This window comes from Lathyrus oleraceus, chromosome 5, assembly GCF_024323335.1.
Source record: "Lathyrus oleraceus cultivar Zhongwan6 chromosome 5, CAAS_Psat_ZW6_1.0, whole genome shotgun sequence".
NCBI lineage: Eukaryota > Viridiplantae > Streptophyta > Magnoliopsida > Fabales > Fabaceae > Lathyrus > Lathyrus oleraceus.
In genome coordinates, this window is record NC_066583.1 from 379,712,813 (window position 1) to 379,738,450 (window position 25,638).

At 31.7% G+C, this 25,638-nt stretch overlaps 1 protein-coding gene and 1 long non-coding RNA gene across 2 annotated transcripts; one reads left to right on the forward strand and one right to left on the reverse strand.

Annotated features, from left to right (window-relative positions):
* Positions 1–19,465: 19,465 nt before the first annotated feature.
* LOC127080849 (F-box protein SKIP23-like) lies at positions 19,466–20,737 on the reverse strand. The gene is made up of 2 exons (XM_051021138.1): positions 20,719–20,737; positions 19,466–20,670 (listed from the first exon to the last, which is right to left on the reverse strand). The coding sequence occupies exons 1-2, from the start codon at positions 20,735–20,737 to the stop codon at positions 19,466–19,468; spliced, it is 1,224 nt and encodes a 407-aa protein (XP_050877095.1).
* Positions 20,738–23,466: 2,729 nt separating this feature from the next.
* Positions 23,467–24,415, forward strand: LOC127079762 (uncharacterized). The gene is made up of 2 exons (XR_007787953.1): positions 23,467–23,670; positions 24,181–24,415. It is a non-coding gene; the product is annotated as an uncharacterized LOC127079762 (long non-coding RNA).
* Positions 24,416–25,638: the final 1,223 nt, after the last annotated feature.

Consider the following 25,638-nt stretch of genomic DNA (forward strand, 5'->3'; position numbering starts at 1 on the left):
TGTGATATTATGATTGAAAATTCCTAATGATTTGTGAGGAAACCTTAGAAGCAAGACTGATTGGATGAATTATAAAGATAATTAGGGTACGTCATACCCCAAAATTTACCCTACCCTGTCATGATTTCCATTTGTTCCATGACCCTACTTCATGTGCATACACCATAACTTCATCATTTTAATTGCATTCAACATGATTCAAACAAGGATATTACCTCATGGTATTCAAGTATGCCTAAACCTTAGTTCTTGATATTTGGGGCTCATAGATCATGTGGTGGGCAGTAGGTTGTTGGAAACCCTAATTTATTGGTTCATGTCATTTGAGGATCTTTTGGTTTGTGACCTTGGATTGGGTAACTTGTACCTTGATCTTGTGGTTGGCTTGAAACCCTAATTGAGGAGGCTCCACATTGTGGTTTGCTTTGGCTTGGAAACTCTAATTTCTTGGTTTATGACATTGGTAGACCATTTTACTTGCTTGGTCAATCACTCATGTTCTTGAGGCATCTGATCAAACATGATCATACCTGGATTTTTGGGTTTGTCATGTATCTTATTATCCAGGTGCCCACTTGGTTTTAGGCCTCATTTCATATATCTATGTTCATTCAAAATCATTCACTGATTTCTAATTCCATGTTTCTTTATGCAATGATTCATTTGTACATCTATACTTCCATTCATTTCTCTTGGTCATGGTTCATTTTTATTCAAAGAAAACCATTCATTGTGACACATATCATCATAGTTCATGTCATCAGTTGATTTATTCCTAAGTTCTCTTAGGTTATGATTTTCATTTGCACAATCCATCTTATGGCATGGCATGGTCATTGGTGCAAAATGCAAATTTTTAATTCAAGTCATGTGGTTACTCAGTTTACAAGTTTCGTTCATTCATTTTGGACCATTACATTCCATTTTTAGATTCATCATAAGCCTTGATTTTTGAATTACATCTTTTTCACCTAAGTTGACTTTTGATCAACTGTTGACTTTTTGGTCAACTAGTTGACCAAAGTCAACAAGTCAAAGGTATTTCTTTCTAAGCCTAACTCATGGCACCCATTTCATATACATCTCATACAAACATTTCATGCATAATAAAACAAGTGAAATTGAATGGAACTTTGATTTACCATTTTGAAATCAATCATATTTTAGCTTGTTCCATTACATAAGTATGATCCTAAGTGATCGTTAGGTTCATTTACAAGCATATTACATTGTCCATTGCACTAATACATTTCACTCTACACTAATTACATGACATGATAGTTTGGTTTGATTTCAAAGTGAGAAATACTTCACATCCATAGTGATTCAATGCTTCATCCATATCTAACTTGGACAATGTCTCCATTCACCAAACAGTTCATGAGCATCCATTAATGACATGATCAACCAAAGCAATGTTCAAGCCTACAGGAAAATAAAGTAAACATCAGCAATATAACAACATTCAGAATAAAAGCATGGCATTCAATTGTCATAATTCTACCATTAGTAACTCCCTAACATTTCACAAATCTGAGCCAAGTGATTTTTATAATAGGAAATAGTAGTGGTTGTAGCAGAATTTAAAGCATAATAGTTAGAAACCAAGTTCGTCCCACATAGCAATTTATACCACAAAAACAAACCATTTACAACTAATCTTTTCTTGCTAACCATACCAAAATAGGTCTAGACCTAAACTGAACCCGTTTCATTAACAAGCAATTTCCATTATTAACTTGACCGCAGTTCATCCCTAGTTTTACCATCAACCATTAAGCCTACTGTTGTAACATAAATTAGCCATATTCCATAGCCATTCAGTGAGCATTCAACTTATCACAAACTCTAGCATCCATTAACATTCAAACTGAATAATTACCTCGGGTTACATAACCAACTCAATTCCCCTTAACTATCAACATTATTGACAATCCCTGGCAATTCTAACATGGTACAAACCAACCCTCCTAACATTTTAACACACCTAACTTCTTAACACAACAAATTGAGAACTCATTGCAGGGCAAGTTGGGTTCATTTAGTAGCTGAACTAGTCAAGCGTTAACATTTAAGTTTGTTTACCCTGACCTAACCAACTAGCAGAAAGCATCACGTGCAATCAAACACCGTAGGGTATATGGTAGTACAAAGTTCATAACTCAAGCATCAGTTGCAGCAACAACTACGAAGCAAATATCCAAAGTGCATTTCGATACAAAGTGCAAAGTTGCATCGAATGAGTTGAAGATTAAAACACGTGACCTTTTCACTCAGCTAATCCTAAATTCCATGTGACTCATTTATCCTTTTTTGCATACTCAACATAATACATTTTATTCAAATTTTCCAGCTAAGCAAGTTCAATTGATTCACGCTCATTCCCTAAAGTACCCCTATCTTGGATCACACTATAAAGAGGGCAATCATTTCTAATCATTGGGGTCTAAAGAATCATTCCCCTGACTCACTTCAAGCTCTCTCAATCACACTCACTTACAGAAGCAGAAGCAGAGTGAAGAAGTAGAAGAAGGAGAAAGAGATTCTAGGAATGCTACCTGATTTCGATCTTCTTCTCGCTGTCGAAGGTCACCAAAGCAGCTCCAGTAGGTGACTTTCTATAAGACCCCAATTTTGACCCTAAGATTCCTCGTGCTATCTCCTCGTATGCAATGGCATTGGGATCACACCTTGGCATCCTCCTTACCCCTTTATTCATTGGGTTTACATTGGGAGAGATCACCAAGCCACTTTTGATTGTATCATACTTTGTTTTTCATTATTTACTAACCAAAATACCAAAAATATGTCAATTTATAGTTTTTTGCTTTTGTAGGCAGTATACATGTTCATATATGCTCTATCAAGCTCATATCTAGGGTTTGAGACCCTCAATGCAAGGAGCTCAATCAATAAATGGTTCACATTGGCTCTAGGAATCATATATGGATCCCCATTATCTTCACATGTTATTTTTATCAAGAAATCATCAAGAGTTTGGATATTGTTTTCCTTGGAAACCCTAATTCATTTGGGTATCTTGTGTGACTTCTTCAACAAGTTTCTTCAACAATTTGATCAAATATTTCAAGGGATAATTCATATTACATAATCCTACACATATATGATCCTCCATGAGTCCCAAATGTCAAGATAATGTCACGTTAGCAAGATGGTTCATGGTGGTTGCCAGAGAAAGTCAACTAGTCAAAGTTGGGGTTCCCTAAACCTTATCTCCTACAATTTGTGTCATATGAAAATGATTCCAAAAGAAACGTTACTCAAAATGACAATCCAAACAACTTTCATGTTGAAGTCTAGATCTAATTTTTCTTGGAAAGTCATTTTTTATGGTGAAAGATTCTAGGCCATTTTGTTTGAACCCTAGTTTGGAGGTCAACTTCCCAAGACCATAAATTGCTCAATTTTTATGATATGAAAGCAATTAAAACTCCATGATCAAATTTAAGATGTCTACTTCAACTTTTATGTTTGGAGGAAGTTAAAATTCAACTTGCAAATGCATGTGCCAAGAGGAAACATTATAGGTCATTTTGGGCCACTACCATTGAACAAGTGATTTTTCTAAATTTCTAAAATGCATAACTCCTTCATGCCAAATCCAAATGAGGTCAAATTTGTGACAAAATTGAATAGGTTTGAAAGAGATACAACTTTTATGAAGGAACATTTTTCATTTGAAGTCCATAGAAAAAGTTATTCAAGGTGGAAGATGTGAACATTTGACTTGGGACTTAGAAAATTTTCAAATATGTTTGATTTCCCAAACTTCCACCTCAAAACGCATCATGATCCTAGCTTCAAATGAAAAAGTGTTCAACATGAAAGTTGTTCCCCTTAATATAACCTTTCAAAAAAGTCCAAGATCATCTCATTTGGCCAACGGATGAAGGATTTTCACATGGGTGCAATATTAAGAACCATTTGGATGATTTCCACTTCCACTTTTCATACACGATTGCATGGCCTAACAACATGATTTCAACATGATTTTCACTCATTTTTGGACTTGATCACATCACTTGATGGGCCTATCACACGCCCATGCAAGCATACAAAGTGAATTTCTCATTTTTGCCAAATTTGGAAGTGTGTGGAAATGAATCTCCTTGGCTATAAATAAGACCCCCATTGCTCAGAATGAAGGACCTCATGCCCAAGCTTTGAACCTGCAATTCCAAACCCTCACCATTGAAGGATAATCTTGAAGGTTTTCTTTGAAAATCGAGTTTCAAATCTCCATCTATTTTGAGATTGAAACTCCAAGAGTCCGGACCTTTTGTTGATCCTAATCACTTCAAACAAGCATTTGAAGCAAGGCCAAGCACAATTGGAATCAAGATCGTGCCAGTCTGAAGCTCCATTGAAGGTGAATTTTCAATATTTCTTCTCTTTGATTCTCCCTCAATTCTTCACCATCCTTTGTGATTTTTGGTTGTCTAGAGTCCTATCAATATAGGCAAGAAGATTGAGTTGCTTTGAGGTTAAATCGAAGCAACTCAGTTCATGATCCTCAAAGTTCAAATCCTTGTATCTTTTTATATACTTGAATTGGAGAAAATTGAGGCCAAATTCGAGCTCCTGAGCATTTTTTTTCTTTAAATCCATGTCTTTTTTTTTCATTTTGGTGATGGTTGATAATGGTGAGGTCCAGCGGAGAAGAAGACCAAAGCCCTAACTCTGGTGATGTGTTCTCACACATCTCAGCCACAAGATCCACTTCAAACGTTTTAATCTCGTCCCTTGTTTTTTATTACCAAGCCTGCAACGTGTTTGACTCTGGTACTTGTGGAATATGCACTTCTGGCCATCAGATCTGCCATCTCAATTAATGAGGGAGATCTGATGGCCCTTGTTTTTTTTTGATATTTTGATATTTATGTTTAATCCATTTATTTTAATTAATTCATATTAATTTCATTTTTAATCTAAAAAATATGGGACTTTCACCAAAAATCTTCAAATATTTTCCTCTTTAATTTTTTGAATTAAAATTATTTTTTGGATTAATTTTGATATTTTTCATAAATTAATTATTTTTGTGCATATTTTTAATTGTTTAAAAATACTTCTGACTTTTCAAAAATTATAAATTTTTTTGTCTAAGGTCCTTTGACCTTGTTTGACCTAGGATAAATCTCTTGGCCATTTATTTGGTGTTTTGAAAAAGTCTTAGGTTTTGACCAAACTAAATTTAATTTAAATGTATTTTTAATTTGATATTTAATTGATTAATTGTGTAGAAATTGTGTTGAGCCATTTTTATTGACTTGTGAAGTTTGACTACTTGTTTGTGCCTTGGTCAAGGTTTATTTGACTTTTATTGGATTAAAATCATTGGATTTAAGGGATTGATCAAATGTACATTTCATCTCCCAAAATGAATGAATGATTTTAATTTGATAAAATTCCTCCCATGGCCAATTTGTGTTTCTCTCATCTTCCCTCTCTCTTCATCTTCAATCCCATTCTCTCCCATTCCTTCTATTTACCAATGAAATCTCAATATCTTAAGGCTAATTGGTTCATCAATAACTTTGTGTTAGATGAACCAATACATGTATGGATGAGATAGGTCAATCCTTTGATACTTTCCTTTTTGTGTGTGGTATGTTTTAGGAGTATGGTTCATTATACCATATCTCTAACATGCATTAATACCAAAAACATTATTGCTTGACCTCAGATAGTTGTGACTTCTACATAAGTCCAATTACGATTGCTTAACATAGCGCTAAATTTTGACCCTAAAAGGCATAGAATTCTAGTAAGTGAGATTGTAAGTCTCCCCCCTTTCATGGTATTGTATGGAAACTTGGCATTTTTTTCCTTCCATTGGAAGATATATTGGTTCAAGATCCATGCTTGTGAATAGAGGGTTGAGTGTTCTCCAAAGAATGACTTAATCAATTGAAAAGCAAAACATCACTAACATCTAATCAACTAACATTTGACTAACTTTTATTAATATTGCTTTTGTGCAATTTAAGTCAAGTCATTTACTTTGTGCAATTTAAATTTAAGTCATTTACCATTTCATTTGTCATTTACATATCATTTAACTTGTTTATGTTTATGTCATTTTCACTTTGCTCACTTGAGCCATATATTGTGATTGTATATATTTGTTTGTGTATTATGTTTGTGTTTGTGGTCTTAGGACCTTAAAATACTTAATAAACAAAAAAAACCTAAAAATGTTTGCGTGGAGTGTTGGATTTGATCTGAGCTTTTGGACTTAGAATTAGGCAACATTCCCTATGCAAAAGGACTTGGCCAAAGCCAACATTTCTGAGACCAAGTTGTTGTGATTTGAGCTTTCATCTGATGCAAGTATTGAGATCCACATGAATTCATCTGGTATATGGTCTTGATGTAACTGTTACTTTAAACCTGTGTCTAATGCTTTATCCTGAGCTAATCAAGAAGTATGTCATTTGATACATGAGAAGATAAAGAAGATTGTTAGCTATAAAGTTGCTTGCTTGGATGTGGCTATCTTTATTTGATGCCTTGCTCTCCATATTGTTATTTGCTTGTTGATATTGCTTGATTCAAAGTCCAAAGGGAAAGTGGGTTTTCTATATGACATTCTTGTCTGTTGGATTGCATCCTATTGGTCAGATCTTTTCAACTCTTAACTTTTAATTTTATGCTTAGAATTAGCCTCTTCATCTCCTCCCACTTCTTAACTTTCAAAATCTCTCCCCCTTTTCAAAAATCTTCTTTGCTTATGATTTCAAAATATAGACTTTATTGCAAATTAGAAACTTTGGTCTTATGCCATTGCATTTTTAAACTCTTTTCTTAAATCAAACATGTAAATAAATCTAATCATATTGACTTAAAATTTCAAAAGACAAAAAGAACTAACATTCATTCAAACCCTTGGGCCCTTTGTGCCTCTATTAAATTTAAACTTTTTATTAAAAGAAACCCACTCATTTTGAAATTGATACCATGAACTACAAGGTTTTGATCCCTCATTTTTATGTTGGTACGTAGGCACAAGTCCGAAGGTCTTGTCAAACACAAAAATATAATTAATGAATTCTTTTCTCATCCCCACACTCTATTTATTTCAAACATCTTTTATACCAAAACACATACACACATAAAAAAGGGCTCCTTGGGAGTACCTAGATAACTTTGGGTGCTAACACCTTCCCTATGTGTAATCAATCCCCCTTACCTGTAATCTCTGGCAATTTATTAGTTTTGATTTGAAAACTTCTTATCTTTGAGTTTTGTTCATACTTTTCCCTTTTCCTTTGGAAACAATAAAAGCGTAGTGGCGACTCTGGTTTTATTGATGTTAAGTTTATCCATAACTTAATGGTCATGAATTTACCACTACACTTTCTTCCATTTTTGCCTCCAATTGGAGGTCGCTGTAATGTAGCATGAGGCTCCAAATCGAAGCTCTCTTAGAGGAGGCTTTGATTCTTCATTTAATTCCTGAGATTGCATCTTAGGGTTCGAATGGGGTGGATTTTAGATTAGAATTTTTATTTAGATTTAGGAGATATTGTTTGAGGAGGAGAGTTGGAGACATTGGGATGGCGCAATTGGAGGTGGTTAGGGAGCTCCGCCGCCTCCGACGATGAGCTCCGGCACGGCTGAGTTGATTAAGTATCCGCCAAATTTTTGGATTAGGAGAGTGAACATGGAGTCTGGGCGTATTGTTTTGATTTTGAACTGACCCCTCCCTCTTTTGCTTCAGTTAGGGATTGATTGGGCCTTAGGACCAATCCCTTTCTTTTCTGCACCCTTGGAGCATTCCTGCACCCCTTGTTGGCAATGGATGGTGACCATGGGCCTCTCCTGACCTAGTCCCATGGGATTTCGGTTTACACACTAAAAACAATCCTGCACCCCCTTACTCCTTTGTTACTTTTACTTGTTTTTTATTTCCCTTTCTTTCTTTTTTTTTTTTTGTATGATATTGTTTGTTATTTTGTTTTTTACTATTTTGTTAATACTTCTATTTTATTTAATCTCTAATGCAAATTAACATCTAATTACTAACTTTTTATTTTGTTTAATTTAATTTGTTTTTTTGATGGCTTGTTTGACTAATCTTCCACACTTCAAATCATTGATAAATGTACGTCTCGGTTGATTCAATGTTCTTTGATTCAAACTTGTTGATAAATGATCATTGAATCATTTTTTACACTTTGAATCATTTATAGGTTATCCCTTAATGCAGTATATTTTGAGCCCTTTGATTTGTGGATAGATGATGTCAAGTGATTGTTCTTTTGCAAATTGACTTCTAACATCTAACTTCTAACATTTACCTTATGCACTTTAACTTTTTACTTTTGTTGTTTACAATCTTGTCATTTATCTTATGCTTCTAACTATCATTTATCATCATCATCATCTATTTCATCATTATGCATTGTATCTCATCTTTATGCATCTTTGTTATGGCTTCAACTTGTCATCTAATCCATTGAAAAAGCAAAAAAAAATGGTAAAATGAAAAGACCAAAAATAGTTCTTTGTGAGACTTAATGGTGGACTCAGAAGACTATTTTATGACCCTTGCTTGGACCTTGGACCAATGTGATTGACCTATGCAACTTGGGAGCATTATGTACTTGTAATATTTCATTACAAGAGAGCATTCTCGGCACTATCCTACGGAGATATGATTTGTAACATCATTATTCAATTGTTAGCTTTGGACACAATGCACATACAAGGCTTTCTCTTGGGCTACCTTACAACGAGACCCTTTATTTATAGCATTAGTCCCTTATATTTTTTATGTATCCCCCTCCCCACATTGGTGTAATTTTTACTCGTTTTCCTTTGTCTTGTTGTTGCTTGTTAGCCAACCTTAGAAGTTAGGACCGTCACCATTTCATAAACAATAAAACAAACCCTTGATCCAACGGCAAACGACATTTTCTCAAATCAAATTCAAGACATATTAAAACACGATTAGGATTGTATTCCATGAGCCTTAAATGGTGGAGAAGGAATGAGAATGCAACGTTCCTACCCTCATTCAGAATATTTTGGACACAAGATGCTTGGCTTGGTAGTTTGAAATATTCACCTCTACGCATAGTCTTTAGTGCAATCCAAAGTAAAAAACAATCTCTTTTTAAAACCTAAAATCAATATCAACTCATCAAACCTTTTGTTTTCACCTTAGGATATCACTCCGAGAATCCTTTTTCAAGGTAAAAATAACCAACCAACAAACATTTTTCACCATAAACTACGAGGCTCTGACTTCCTTATTCAGCGAATGAGGATATGTAGGCATGAGGACCCAAATCCTTGGTGAGCACACTAATAAAAAACCCATTTTCACTTCGTAAACCTTTAGCAAGTAAATATTAAAATAACGACACCCACTCAAGCGAGAGAAAATCTAGATGGTTGCCATCGAGTACGATGGATGTGAGGGTGCTAATACCTTCCCCTTGCATAACCAACTTCCGAACATGTTCATGATTGTGATGACCATTCTTTTGGGTTTTTCTCGATATTTTCCCTTTCCTCTTGGAATAAATAAAATCCAATGGAGACTTTGTATTTTTCGCGTAACAACAGGGTATGATGAATGACTTAGATGGAAATGCTTGTAAACAATGATGCCTGGGTGTGTGTCATATACAAGTAGTTGCTTAACTAGGAGTGTTTGGCATTGTATGGAACATGTGTTATTGTTATGAATGTTAACGTGATTGTCGAATACAATTACATTGTGTTTCTATCTTGTCATGTAGTCGGAAATAACCCCTTGATTGTGTCGTCTCAAGTCATAATACTTATATAGAGTAAGATTGGGATGAATGTACAGAAACTTTGCATTAACCAAATGGGTTAGAGCCCCATATGTTCAACCAAATAGGTTAGAGTCTCATAGTGCAACCAAATGGATTAGAGTCCCATAGAAGAATTTGATGTACTCAAGAAAGTTAAAGTATATTACAAGGATCCGTGATCCATGTCGATAATCCTAGATGTAGGGTTGACCAGAGAAAGATACCTTGGCATGCTTTCATACATTGCAAGTTTTATGAACTTAAGTCCTTTTCCCCTTAGTGATTGAGTTAGAATATTGATTAGAATCTTGTAAAGTCAAGTGAACCCATAAGATATGGAACCCACTGAGATTATCATCTCACCCCGTGTTTGTTGATTATTTTTAGGAAGTTCTGAGCAAGTGAAGGGTAAAGACAAGATAACTTTATGTCCTTGCTACTTACTATTTTGGATTGCTTTTCCACTGTGCTTATATCTATTTTGAGATCATTTTTCTAATGATCTAGTTCCTAGTTTTATTTTGGGTAACCTTGTATATATTGTGTCATGTTTGTATGTCATTTTGAGCATGTAATATGTACAATGTTGCCACTAGGCACTTATGTATTTTAGTACCAACATTACACTTATGTATAATATGTAATTCTAGACTTGTATTATATATGGGTGTTACAGATAAAATAAGACTTTTTTAATTAAGGGTTTTTAAGATTATTATTAAATTTAAATATTTATATAAATTAATAGTAATGAATGCATACCACCAAATAATAATTTGTTAATAATCAAGTGAAAATAAGGTTTTCTATCACACAATTTTAACTATTTATTTTGGATATCCATTTTTTTAAGTAAGACCTAAACAAAATCTTATACTTTTAAGCATTACTCTTTATATTATTAACTTACTCCCATTTGATTTTAAGAAAGTTTAATTTAATAAACATTAACTAAATCTTGGTTAAATGTACCTTAAGGTAGATGTTGCTAAAAAAAATTCCATAAAAGCAAGTATGTCTATTTTAGCGAAATCCACGTAAGTTTGTTAAGGTATATCCATATATTTTTATGAAGGTGGGTTTTAGATTGTTTTAATTAAAATATAATTGAATACATCATAAAGTGAATCATAAAGTGAATGTTGCTAAAAAAACTTTCAAAAAATAATTGGGTGTACTTTGTTGGTGCAAAGGTAGAATGAATGATGAATGGAAATATTCTATTAAGAGAATGACGGCTACAAAATATGATAAAAGTTACAATAATTGTCACCCTATTTATAAGCTAAAACTAGGGTTACTAGAATAGGATAAAATACTAAAATACCCTCTAACAAACTTAGGGGCTAGGAAAATAGTACAACTAATAAATATGAATTACTTCTAATACCATCCCTTAATTCATATTCCATCAAAACTTGTAACACCAATTCCATCCCTTAATCTGAGAAATTGATCAGTCTTGATAGCTTTCGTCAGAACATCTGCCAACTGTTTCTGAGTGCTGCAGTGTACAACTTCTAACACTCCCCTCTGAACTTGATGTCTCAGAAAATGATACTTGGTCTCAATGTGCTTGCTTCTCCCATGCAACACTGGGTTTCTGGCAAGATTGATTGCAGACTTGTTGTCAATCATCAGCTTCAGAGGTTTGTTTACTTTAATCTTCAGATCCTGCAATAGATTCAGAATCCACACAGCTTGGCATGCAGTAACAGCACCTGCAATGTATTCAGCTTCACAAGTTGACAACGCCACAACAGGTTGCTTCTTGGAACACCAAGAAATGGGACCTCCCAGAAATTTGAATAAGTACCCAGACGTACTTCTTCTGTCAACTCTGTCTCCACACCAATCAGAATCTGAATAACTCAGAAGTTCTGACTCATCCTTTCTTCCAGAAGGAAATAATACTCCATACTTCAGAGTTCCCTTGATATACCTCAGAATCCTGACAGCAGCTTGATAATGGGACCACTTAGGTTTACTCATGAACCTACTAACCATCCCAACTGAATAACAAATATCAGGTATGGTATTGCACAAATACCTCAGAGAACCAACCAATTGTTTGAAGGTTGTAACGTCCACATCCTTTCCATCAGAGTCAGAATCCAGTTTCTGATTTGTATCAGAAGGTGTGACAACAATCTTACAATTCTTCAGATTAAATCTCTTCAGAAGTTCTAATTCATACTTGAGCTGATGCAAAATAATATCTTTCTCAGAGTATCTGAACTCCATCCCTAGAAAGTATGTCATTTTGCCTAGATCAGTCATTTCGAATTCATTCATCAGAACTTTCTTGAACTTGGTTATCTCCTGTTCAGAACTTCCAGTCAGCAGTATATCATCAACATATAAACATACCAGAGTCATATTTCCTTCAGAAGTATGCTGAACATAGACACCGTACTCCATCTCACATTTCTGAAAGCCTTGTTTCTTGAAAAATGAATCAATCTTCTGATTCCAAGCTCTGGGCGCTTGTTTCAATCCATATAGAGATTTGTATAATCTATACACCATCCCTTCCTGATTCTTTTTCACAAATCCAGGAGGTTGTGACACGTAAATTTCTTCTTCTAATGGACCGTTCAGAAATGCAGATTTTACATCTAAATGCATCAGAGGCCAATTCCTGTTAGCAGCTATTGCAATCACCATTCTGATTGTTTCATGTCTTGCTACAGGTGCAAACACTTCAGAGTAATCCAGCCCAGGTTTTTGTAGAAATCCTCTGGCTACCAACCTTGCTTTATGTTTGCCAATTGAACCATCTGGCTTTAACTTCTGCTTGAAAATCCATCTGACACTGATGGCTTTCTTGTCTTTTGAAAGTTCTGTCAGCTTCCAAGTCTTGTTTCTCTCTATAGCATCAAGTTCTTCTTTCATGGCCTTCAGCCAGAGCTTCTGCTTAAGAGCCTCTTCTGTACTTATGGGTTCAGAGTCTACTAACATGGCACACTGAATAACTTCTCCTTCAGAGTCTACTTCAGTGTCTTGCAGCATGTCAAATTCTGCATATCTTTTGGGGATGTTTCTGATTCTTTGTGGTCTCTGAACTTGTTCAGAGTCTTGAGCTTCAGAGTTTCTAGCTTCAGATGGTTGACTTCCTCCAGAGCTTTGATCATCTTTAGGGTCTGGCATATTTCCAGAGTCTGAATTGCCACCAGAATCTGGATTACCATCAGAGTCTGGGTCATCAGAGTCTGGATCATCAGAGTCACCTTCATCTTCTGAGTCTTCTCCAGAGTCAGAATCACTATCAGAATCAGAATCAACGTCAGAGTTTACTCCAACTTCAGAAATTCTTAACTCTGACCTTTCTTCAGAAGTTCTAACATCAGAACCAGATTGAGACTTATCCCAATTCCAAACTTCTGATTCCTTCACAATCACATCTCTGCTGAATTCAATTTTATTGGTTTCTGGACAATAGAGCTTGTATGCACCTGTACTGTGGTACCCTATCAGAATCATCACTTTGCTTCTATCATCCAGCTTCTGTCTTCTGGCTTCTGGAACATGTTTATAGCAAACAGAACCAAACACCTTCAGATGACTAACATTTTGTTTATCTCCAGTCCACTTCTGTATTGGAACTATTTCCTTCAACTTCTTCGTAGGACATCGGTTGAGTACATACGTTGCAGTGGCAACAGCTTCTCCCCAGAGCTTCTGAGGAAGTTTCTTCTCCTTTAACATGCTTCTCACCATATCAAGCAAAGTGCGGTTTCTTCTTTCAGCAAGACCATTGTGTTGAGGGGTATAAGGAGCAGTAACCTCATGCTCAATTCCATTCTCCTCACAGAACTTCTGGAACTCTTTGGAGTTATACTCACCTCCACCGTCAGTTCTAAGAATCTTCAACTTCTGACCACTCTGATTCTCAGCCTTCATTCTGAACTTCTTGAATTCATCAAACATCTCGTGTTTAAACTTAATAAGGGATACTCATGTCATTCTTGTGAATTCATCAACAAATAACACAAAGTATTTATTCCCTCCAATCGATGCTACTGGAAATGGACCACACACATCAGAATGTACAACTCCCAAGGCATGTTTTGCTCTTGGAGCAGTTTCTGACGCAAATGGCAATCGTGGTTGTTTTCCTTCCATGCAAACTTTGCATGACTTTTCAGGCTTCTTAATTGTAGGAATTCCATGTACCAACTTCTTTGAATTCAGATGTTTTAAGCTTCTGAAATTCAAATGACCAAATCTTCTGTGCCACAACTCACTCTCCTTCTCAGCACTTGTTGCACTAAGACATTTTGAGTCTGCAGTTCTGACATTCACCTTGAATGTTCTATTCCTTCCCTGTTCTGACTCCATAATCAACTTCTGATTGCAGTCATACAGCTTCAGAAGATTGTCTTTCATGGTAACTGAAAAACCTTTCTCAATTAATTGTCCCACACTCATCAGATTGCTTCTGATGCCAGGTACATACCACACGTTCTGAATCAATGTTGTTTTCCCATTGTTCAGAATCACTCTGACATTTCCCATACCTTCTGCATTAAGATATTTGTCATCAGCACATCTGATCTTTGTCCTCTTTTCAGAGTCAAAGTCAACCAGCCATTTCTTGTTTCCAGTAAGATGATTTGAACAGCCAGTGTCCATATACCACCAGTCTATCAGATCCATATCATCAGATTCAGAGGCCATCAATAGCACAGATTCGTCATCAGAACTTCTGGTTATATTTGCTTCTTCTGATTTTCTCTCCTTGTTTGACCAACAGTCTCAAGCAAAGTGACCAAACTTCTTACAACAGTAACATTGGATTTTCTTCTTGTCATACTTCTCTTTTCCCTTCTGAGCATTCTTTTGTCTATCAGAGGTTGAGCTTTCTGACTTCTGACCACCATCAGATCTTCTCCTGGCTTCTGACTGCTTCTGATACCTCCTATCAGAAGTTGCTTTCAGAGCCTACTGCTCTACTTCCCTTTCAGAAGTTCTCTCAGTCAAACACAACTCTTGCGCTTCTAGACTGCTCTGCAGCTCTTCAATTCTCATGGTGCTCAGATCTTTGGAATGTTCTATTGCTACCACAATGTAATCAAATTGAGAGGTAAGGGATCTCAATACCTTCTCCATGATTGTTTCTTCAGAAAGAGTTTCTCCACACGCTTTCATCTCATTAGTGATCAGAATCACTCTGGAGATGTATTCAGAAACTTTCTCATTATTCTTCATGTTGAGATTCTCATATTGCTTTCTCAAGGACTGAAGCTTCACCTTCTTCACTGATGCGTCACCACCATAACATCTAACCAGTGTGTCCCACGCAGCCTTTGCTGTCGTTGAATCTGCAATCTTCTCAAACACATTTACATCAACACATTGATGAATGAAGAACAATGCTTTCTGATCCTTCTTCCTTACTTCCTTCTGCGTGTTTTTCTGTTCATCCGTCGCATCTGCCGCTACCTGAACATAACCATCAGTGACAAGATCTAGAACATCTTGAGCACCGAACAGTACACGCATTTGGATCATCCAACGATTCCAGTTTTTACCGTCAAATACTGGAAGTTTGGTGTTCATGTTGCCGTTTCCGTTCATCTTTCTACCTTGCGCAGTACACTCAGATTTCTCACACAGTGTTTCCCAACCCACAGAATTAAAATTCTGATCAGATTTTGTTCAAGATTCAACACGAATCTAGGAATCCAAATCAAACACACAAGACCTCACGTTCACTCGTGTTTCCCGTGTTTCCCAATGAATCTGAACCGGAGCTCTAGATACCAATTGTTGGTGCAAAGGTAGAATAAATGATGATGAACGGAAATATTCTATTCAGAGAATGACGGCTACAAAATATGATAAAAGTTACAATGATTGTCACCCTATTTATAAGCTAAAACTAGGGTTACTAGAATAGGATAAAATACTAAAATACTCTCTAACAAACTTAGGGGCTAGGAAAATAGTACAACTAATAAATATGAATTACTTCTAATATACTTTAGCAATGTGTTGATTTAAGAGTTGTTTGTTTGATCTTTCACAAAGATGTTGGTTACTTGTCTTTGAGCTAATATTTTATAGAGATATACAAAAATTAGTAACCATTTTATAATTATTTTAAAATCAATATTCACATCAATATTTATAAAGCCTGTGATTTAATTCATGACACCAACACTTATTATCGTAGAAAAACTATAGTTTTAAACGAATAAATAAATTAAGCTACATTTTAAAGGTATAAGTACTTACATTTTAGGTATAATGCAATATGTTGGACACAAAAGAAAAACATGGACAATCACAATATTTATGTAAGAGTTTCACATATAGAAATATAACATAAAATTGTATAAACGAAGAAGATAATTTTCTATGTCTAATTTGTAAGTTATTTTTTATTATTAATGATTTTTGTTATTATTTTAGTTAGATTAATTATATTTTTATAATTTATTTTCGCAATCAATTTTACCTAATTAAAATTCTCTCTTCTTCTATCTTTCTCTCAATTTTATCATATTTATTTCTCTCATCTTTGTGTGAATCACTTCTCCTTCATTTCTAACACAATTTTTTTAAAATGGAAATTAAAATAAATAAATAAAAAGAAAGAAAAGAAGACTAGCTTTCAAAAGCTAAATTCATATACTAAATTATATATATATATATATATATATATATATATATATATATATATATATAATTATTTAAAAAATGATTAAAATTAAAAAAAATAAAAATTACTAATACTTTGTGTTGGTTAATGTCATATTTTCTTCAATATATCGTGTAATGTTGTCAGACCTCATGCATTATAATTATGTTGTGCTTGTGCATTTATTATGGTGAGAATGTGATTGTGAATGAATGTAATTTGTGGGTATAAATACTACTCTCTTAATTATTATACACTGTTTATTTTATGAATGAATTTCTCACCCCTTTTGTGTTTATTGTGTATGTTTTCCCTCGGAGTACAAAGAATCATGTACCTGAGTAATTGGTGATGTGTACCTCATGTTACTATCGGTTGAGTCTACTAGTGGAGTTGCTCTGACACGTAACACCAGGAAACGTTTTATTTTCTTTGTGTTATTTTGTTACTTCTCATTTAATTTAAAGTAATTATAGAACTTTTTTTTGTGTGGATGATTTGTTAAAGCCATGGATGCCATGCTTTTGTTTAATTCCACTATTTGGACTATATTTTTGATTAAATGAAGTAACCTTAAGACTTTTTGAATTGTGAGGTGACATCTTACTTGGATAGAATTATATTTTATTTATTAATTATTGAATCGGAAAGTAGGGTGTTACAAGTTGTAAATTTAACATTCATTATTGTTGTTACTAAAGTTGATCACTTTGGATTAGCGATTGAGAGAAAGTGAGAAGGAACGCATGTGAGACACGATGTTCCAACATGTGTGCAATATCTGACCCTGGTTCAGCAGTTAAATATTGTTGCATTTTTGGAGAAAAATTCTGGTTGAGATTCAATCAAATTTGTTGCTATATTCTAACAAAGCGTTTGTGTGATTTTTTTGACAGCTGTTGAAGATCATATCAATTTAAATGAAGATTTAAATTTGAATTTGAATTAATAACGAATCATATCTTTTGTTGGAGATTTTTATTGAGAAAATCAAATTCAATAATATTGACTATTATTCTTGACAAATTTAAAATAGAAACCAGAAGGAGAAACACCCATAATTGCATTGCTATTTAAGGAGACTCAAACATCACGTTTGAGGTGTGCATGTTTTGAAGATTCCTTGTGTTAGGGTTTATCTTTTGATTCTTCATTTGTGTCATTTTTGTGCATCACTCTAGCACCTTCATTCATATCTTAAGGCATAGAGTTTAGTTTGTTAATTGAGTTGTAAAACTTTGTTCCAATACATTATTTCTATATATAAGCATGAAAATAAAGTGTTTGTGTACACCACAGTATTGTTTCAGTAACTTGACATAATTGTTGATTTGTCTTAGTTGAGTTGTAAATTAAACATTCAATATTGTTGTTATTAAAGTTGATCACTTGGAACTAGTGATTGAGAGAAAGTGAAAGGAGTTCTCATATTTATGGGAATTCTTAAATATAAAGTCACTAGGATTCGGAACAAACATTTAACATCATGAGGTTGGTGTTCCTATAAGACTAATTTTACTAATTCAAAGTAATGAATTTCCTTTCTTGGATAGAGTGCCCCCAGACGTAGGTGTGATTTCGTCGAACTAGGTTAACAATTTGCTTATGTCTTTATTGCTTTTCTGCTTCATCATCTTGTATAAGTTAAACTGTCATAACTTGGTTATGTGATTGATTTTAGTTTATCGTATACAATTTTTCAAATATCGTGTCTGATATTTATCCTCAAAATCTGTCATTTATCATAAATCAGTTGTACACGTTGTTTCAGACATCTGATCCAACATCCGTCCTCTTGAAAACATATTTTCAATAATAATAAAATAGAGTTTCATTATAGAACCACTCACAAAGAATTACACATATTAAATGTTTAAAGTAAAATCAGTTTTGTGTGGGTGTCAGTTTTTTGTCTAGCCTAATGTGATAATAGATATGATAAATTTCAAAATTCCATGACAAAATTATATATAGATGGAAAACTCAATTTGGTTACGTCATCATGTTTAATTATTTTATTGAGTAATATTAATTTGTGCTTTTTAAAAGGTAAATATAATTATCTCAAAAAAATATTATATTGACTTCAATAAAAGTTTATGATTAAATTTTCAATTTTTTTTAACACAAATTTTGTATTTATATATTTCTGAACATATATCTTTAGGACAGAAATTAGCTTCACCCTTTTTATTTATATTTATGTATTAATAAATTGTTATCACTTTATACTTTATATGAAAATTTTAATAAATATTAAATGTAATTCTTAAAAACATAATATTTTTAATGTTTTAAATGCCGAACTAATCATCAATCTAATAAGATCATGAGTCCAAGAAGTCATCGTCCAAACCAAGTGATCACTAGTTGAATATCAGACTAAACATGATAAAAATAAATCAGTTAAATAAATTAGTCTCTAAAAATTGGATTAAACCGAATAACTCTTAAAAGTTATGATACTTTTATTTTAAGATAATAATGAGAACACCACATCTTCACTACGCTATTTTAATAAAAAAACTTCATTATTTTTTAAGGACAAATTTTATTTATTTATAGATTTCTTAATCGATGCCATTAGGACACAAATTAGTATGGCCTTATTTTATTTATATTCATATATTATATGCATTAATATCACGATATATTTTTGTTGAAAATTTTTTATAATCATTAAATATAATTAAATTTTGCTTAGACATATAACACTTTTGTCTTAAATCATTGTGGAACAATATTTTAAAAATAGGACTAATCGTCGACTCGATAAGATCATGAGTTTCTAAAGTCATCGGTCGAATCAAGTAATCACTAATTGATTCAGCAGACTAAACATGAAAAATCTTAAATTCTTTTCACACGCCATAAACATAAATCATGGTCAAAAGTAGTATAGCAATGAAATGGAATTAAATAAATTATTATTTTTCACTTAACTAAACAAACAAATTTGAAACGAAAAAAAAAATAAAACAAAATAATCTATTTCAATTTGAAATTGTCAATTCAGTTGAAATGGTGGAATAACCCAGAGTGCAGGGGGCTTTTGTCTAAACCAAGGTTGAAAAGGACAATGTTGACTAAATTTTTCCTCTTTAATATTGTAGACTTTCATATCAAATGGTCCATTAGGATAAGGATTTGGTGTGTCGTCATAAAAATCATCTGTATAATAAATTGAATCCTTTTGAAGATAATTAGAGAAATATGAAGCCGACATAGATATAGAATCACTATCACCCACAAATAAGACATTGTCTCCCAAACTATTAAGCTTTACCATTCTTATAACTTTACCACTTTGGAGATCCAATTCTAAATGAAACACTTCAAATCTTTCTGCACCATGAGTAAAGAATTCATCCTTTTCGGCAATAATTTTTTTTACTAGCCATAAGTCTCCTTCTAATGATTTTACGAGATAAACTCCATGAGCATAATCATCGTCCTCCCTAGAAAGAACTTTGGGAATTACTTCTTTTTTCTTCAAATTACACACATCAAAAGAGTAGATGTCATTCCATCGTCCTACAACATAGACTAGGTCTTTATAGAATATAGCATCATTAAAGCAAAAATATTTCTGATCAATATAAGTCCAAATCTGTTGTCCAGCTTTTAGAAAAGCAATATATTTACTCATACCGTAAATGGCTACAACAACATAATCGTGTGGCCTAATTGTAGGATCAGCAGATAAAACAACCTTATGCACATTACACTCATAATACCTTTTTCTTCTTAGTATATCCATGATGTAGATGGGTGGTAAAGTGATGGAAAGAGCATCTTTAAAAGGATTGAGGAGCGTTATAAGTGTATGTTCAGAACTATTATCCACCTTAGCTAGCCAACCATGACTTGAACCACAAAACCTTTTGTTATGAGGTACTGGTAGTTTGATGTTGTAATCTGTTTTGGATGAAATCCCATATAAACTTCTTTCTGTTCTGCACTTATTTTTCGTGGGAATCATTAGCATCGGCAATACATTATTTTGTATTTGTCCGTTTTCATAATTAAACTTTGCAATGGCATACCAATTCTTGCATACCACACTGAAATATATGCGATCTACAGGTTCTGCTAACTTATCAAAAATCAAATTTAATGGAAGTGATTCTAAATTCCCCCAATCTACCTCCATAGATAGACTAGATTCAAAACAAATATCAACAAGTGAAAGACCTTTTAATTTTTCCGAAACTAAGAAAAGAAAAGGTATTTTAGAACTATCAGAAAATCAAAGTGTACATAGTTGTTGCACTTTCATATATTTATATTCTTAATATCACTAAAAATTAGGAATTCTGTTGGAGAAAATCATTCCGATTCGTAAGGGCTTTGCATGTTTGGGTCAATCACATTAATACATCTAAATCAAATATTCAAAATATAATTATGTTTTAAACTTTTTTATAAAGTTAAAGATACACTTTTTTAAAACTAGTCACTTGTATGTTTTAGATTTAATAATATTCATTAATAAAATTTCTTTTTGACTTTATCCATAACTACTCACAGAATTCGGTTATTACTTATTTAAATGAGTTATTTAATAATATCATTTACTTATTTAATTGTTTGTTCTTTTTTTATTAACTTTTATTTATAATCAACGAAAACTTTCTCCACTAAGTAGACAAAAATAAGAAAAACAAATACTACTTTAAAACAAATATGATAAAATTAAAGTATGTGTAGTTGTTGCTGCAGTTTGATAGGTTTATATTAAAATTTTCAATTTGTATTATCTTAATATAAAAAGAAATTAGAGATTTTGTTGGAGAATATCTCTGCAATTGATAAGGAGATTCTCGTAAAGGACAACTCATCGTGGACTAATTAAATTATATTTTAGATTTTTTTTATAAAGTAAAAAATATAGAATAAAAAAGAATATGATATCATTCACTTATTTTCTAATAAAATTATATATATAATGAATAATGGATGATTTGTCTATATGATGTCCTATAAATATAATCAATCTCATTTTATACGATTAGACAAGAATGAAATGAGAAAAGAAATAATTCTCCTCGTTTTCTGTAAATGTTTATCTTCTTTTTCTTTATTTTATAATATGTTATCAGCACAAAACTCTAAAACTTAAAAAATACTATTATTATTATTTATTTATATTATATATTTTTTATCTATTGTTTATAGATATATTAATTAAAAAATGAAAAAAATAATTAATGATGATTCTCATGTATCACATGAATAATGTTAATACATCTCTTTTCTGAAGAACTTATCTATCATCCTTGGAGGATAGCAAAACAAATTATTCATATAATTCATGAAAAAGTTATCAAACATCCTTTAAGGATAAAAAAACAAATTATTCATGTAATTCCCAACTTATCAAGCGTCCACGAAAGATAGCAAAATTCCCAACTTATCAAGCGTCCACGAAAGATAGCAAAAACAAATTATTATCATAGCCATTAGATATATATTATAGCTATTAGATACAATTTGGTAAAAACATGTGTGTCTATTTTACTAAATCTACATAAGTTTGTTATTGTTTAAATGTACCTTAAGTACATGATTCTAAAAAAAATAATTTGGTAAAAGCAGTGTGTCTATTTTACTAAATCTACATAAGTTTGTTATTGTATATCCATTTATTTTTATGAAGGTATGTTTTAGAATATTTTAATTAAAAAATAATTAAATACATCATAAAGTGAATGTTATTAAATTAAATATTCATAAAAACAAGTGTGTCTATGTTACTAATGTGTTGATTTAAAGTTGTGTTTGATATTTCATGATGATGTTGATTACTGGTCTATGAGCTAATATTTTATAGACATATACAAAAATGAGTAACTATTTTATAATTATTTTAAAATCAACATTCACATCAATCTTTATAATGTTTGTGATTTAAGTCATGACACCAACACTTATTATGGTAGAAAAACTATAGTTTTAAACGGGAAAAGATAATCAAGTTATGTTTTATAGGTAAAAGTATAATATGAAACTGTATAAACGAAGAAGATAATTTTCTATGTCTAATTTGTAACTTATTTTTAACTATAAATAATTTTTATTATTATTTTTGTTAGATTAATTTTATTTTTATAATTTGTGTTTTAATCAATTTTAACTTACCAAAAGCCTCTCTTCTTCTATCTTTCTCCCAATTTCATCATGTTTATTTCTTCCATCTTTTTGTGAATCACTTCTCCTTCATCTCTAATACAAGTTTTTAAAAATGGCAATTAAAATTAAAAACAAAACAAGAAACAAGAGAAGAATAACTTTCAAAAACTAAAATTGTAAACTCAAATAAAAAAACAAAATATAATTATTTAAAATATTATTAAAATTGAAAATAATAAAAATTATAATATTCCATGTAGATTAATGTCACATTTCCTTCATATATCACTAGGTAATTTACTTCTAACCTTTTTTAATGTGATTTCTAAAAAAAATCTTATAATTTTAAAAAAAAATCAACTCAAATTTCTTATAAAAAGTCCTTTTAAATATTTTTTGTTTTAACTGCAATATATTTTATGATAAAGATTTCTTTTTTTAATTTTTAATATAAAATTGAATCATTTATTGATTCTGAACTATAAATTTGTAATATCATTATTTTGACTAAACTATAATCTTATTTTAAAATTTACTTCAATAAGTTTTATTTTTTAGTTGTTCTTATTTTTAGATGGCGATAATGTGATACCTAACTTTTCTTTAAATACTCAAATTCATATCAACTAAATTTTTATGTGGTATGAAAGTTATGGAATAAATAGAATAATTAGTGATTGAAACTGACATTTTATTAATTGGTACAAAAAAAGGCATTTTGATAACAATAATAATTGATCAATTACTCTAGTAGAACAAATAAATAAAGTGTAGTATCACTTGAGATATTTATGTACTGTTAGTTTCCAACCACAAAATTCCTTCTATTTTTCTTGACCAGATGTCTCTACCACACATGCCTATGCCTTACCAACTTTCCTTTCATGCCTCTATGTATCATTTTCAATATGCTTTATATTAGTAAAAGAAGTAAAAACATAGAAAGAAGAACATGGAGAGAAAAGGAGAAAATTTGTGGAAAGAAGAAAAGAAGAACTTGGAGGAATCAAAACATGAAACCATCATCATCATCATCATTTCATCTCTACATCTTACAACAACAACTTCTTCATCTCATTAGTAAGATGGGTTCTAGTTAGTAGTCTTAGAAGATTAGAAATTGAGACTTTTTGAAATAGAGAATAGATATTGATGATTCCTGATATGTTGTTATGCATTCTTCCATTTTTTATGAGAAATTTCTATAATTATTGTGTTTCTACCTGAGTGAATGTTGTTGTTGTTAGAATGGTGAATATTGGTGTATTATATCATGAGAAACTTGTGATTCATGGATGGTTGTTGTTGGATGAGTTTGGGGATGATTAGGAATGGAAAGAAACATGTTTCAACAGGTATTTTTTGACAAATTGGTGTAACTTCTACCACTGCTATGTTGTTCTTTAACTTTTTCCTTATTTGGCATTTGAAAACAAAAGCAAATCCTACTAAATATAAAGGCTTTGTACCAATAGTTACACTTGCTCTTTACTCTCTTTTTTAAAATTCTTATTTTGACATTGCATTGCCTTATTATTTTTTGAATCCAATGGTTTGTGTTTGACAGAATTTTTTCACTTTTGATGCTAGGCCCTTTCTGATGGAAATGACTCTTGTATTGGTGACCTATATGCTACTTGAAGAAATCATGCAGACAAGAGGAGTCTTGAAGATCTTAAAAATTAGGCCTTGGAAGAATTAGGAATTATGTTTAAATCTTTTTTTTTATAAGATCAAATGACACTAATAATATTCATGCTACTTGTAAACCTTTGTGGCAAAGCGAATCTTAATCATAAACGATATGAAAAGAAAATTTATGACATATGCCCTTTTTTTTTAATTTTAATGTGAAATGCAAAGTGAGAAATGTGAAATGAATATTTGCTACTTCAAGATTCAAATGAATTACAATATGAAAATGAATACAAAACTTGGCAACTTCACAAATCAAATATAAATGTGAAATGCAAAAACAAATATACTTCCCAATTTTCTTTAATGAAGTCCCATAATTATATTAGTTCTCATAATTTTTTATCGAATTATTTGAAAATTGATTAATTTTATTTTTATAAGAATTGAATCAACTCTCATAGTGTTTATCAAATTATTTGAAAATAAATTAATTTAATTTAAAACAAAAAATTATAGTGCGTAATAGAAAATATAATGAAATTTTAATAGTTTGAGTTTTGATGTATGATCCGGATGTATAATTTATATAAGCATGTAACATTATATATGGAATGAAGAAACAAGATAATAAATCAATGAGTATACATGATTTTTAATTAGAAAAATAGAAGGGGATAAGTCATAGAATATAAAAATATATAAGTATTCGTATGTTGTGTTTGGAAGTGGCACGTCAGATTTTTAGTGATGTGGTGAGTAAGTGAATGAGGTATCAATAAAATAGTGTGAGCCTTAGTTTTAATATATTACAATACATGAATAGTATAAGAAAAATAAAATAAATAATATCTTTATAATTGTTGTTACAGAATCTATTATTTATTTTTTATGAGTGATTTGGATAATAATAATGTTGTCATTTTTATTAAGAGACAAAAAATTAGTTTTATTTTTTATAGGAATTAAATTAGTTCTCATAATTTTTTATCGAATTATTTAAAAATTGATTAATTTTCTTTTTGTAAGTATTGAATCAAGTCTCATAGTGTTTATCAAATTATTTGAAAATTTATTAATTAAATTTTTTTTAAAGAAATTATAGTTTGCAATAGAAAACATAATGAAAATTTAATAATTTGTGTTTTGATGTATGGTGTAGATCTACAAGTTGTAGTATAAGTATATAACATTATATATGGAATGGAGAAGTAACATAAATAAATCAATGAGTATACATCATTTTTAATTAGAGGAATAGAAGGGGATAAGTCATGGAATATGAATATAGAAGTGTTTTAATTAAAAGAATTTATAAATGAAATGTTACATATTTTTCTTAAATAAATAAAAGAAGTTTTGGAATGTTATGTTTGGGAGAGTGTCAAATCAAATTTTTAGTGATGTGGTGAT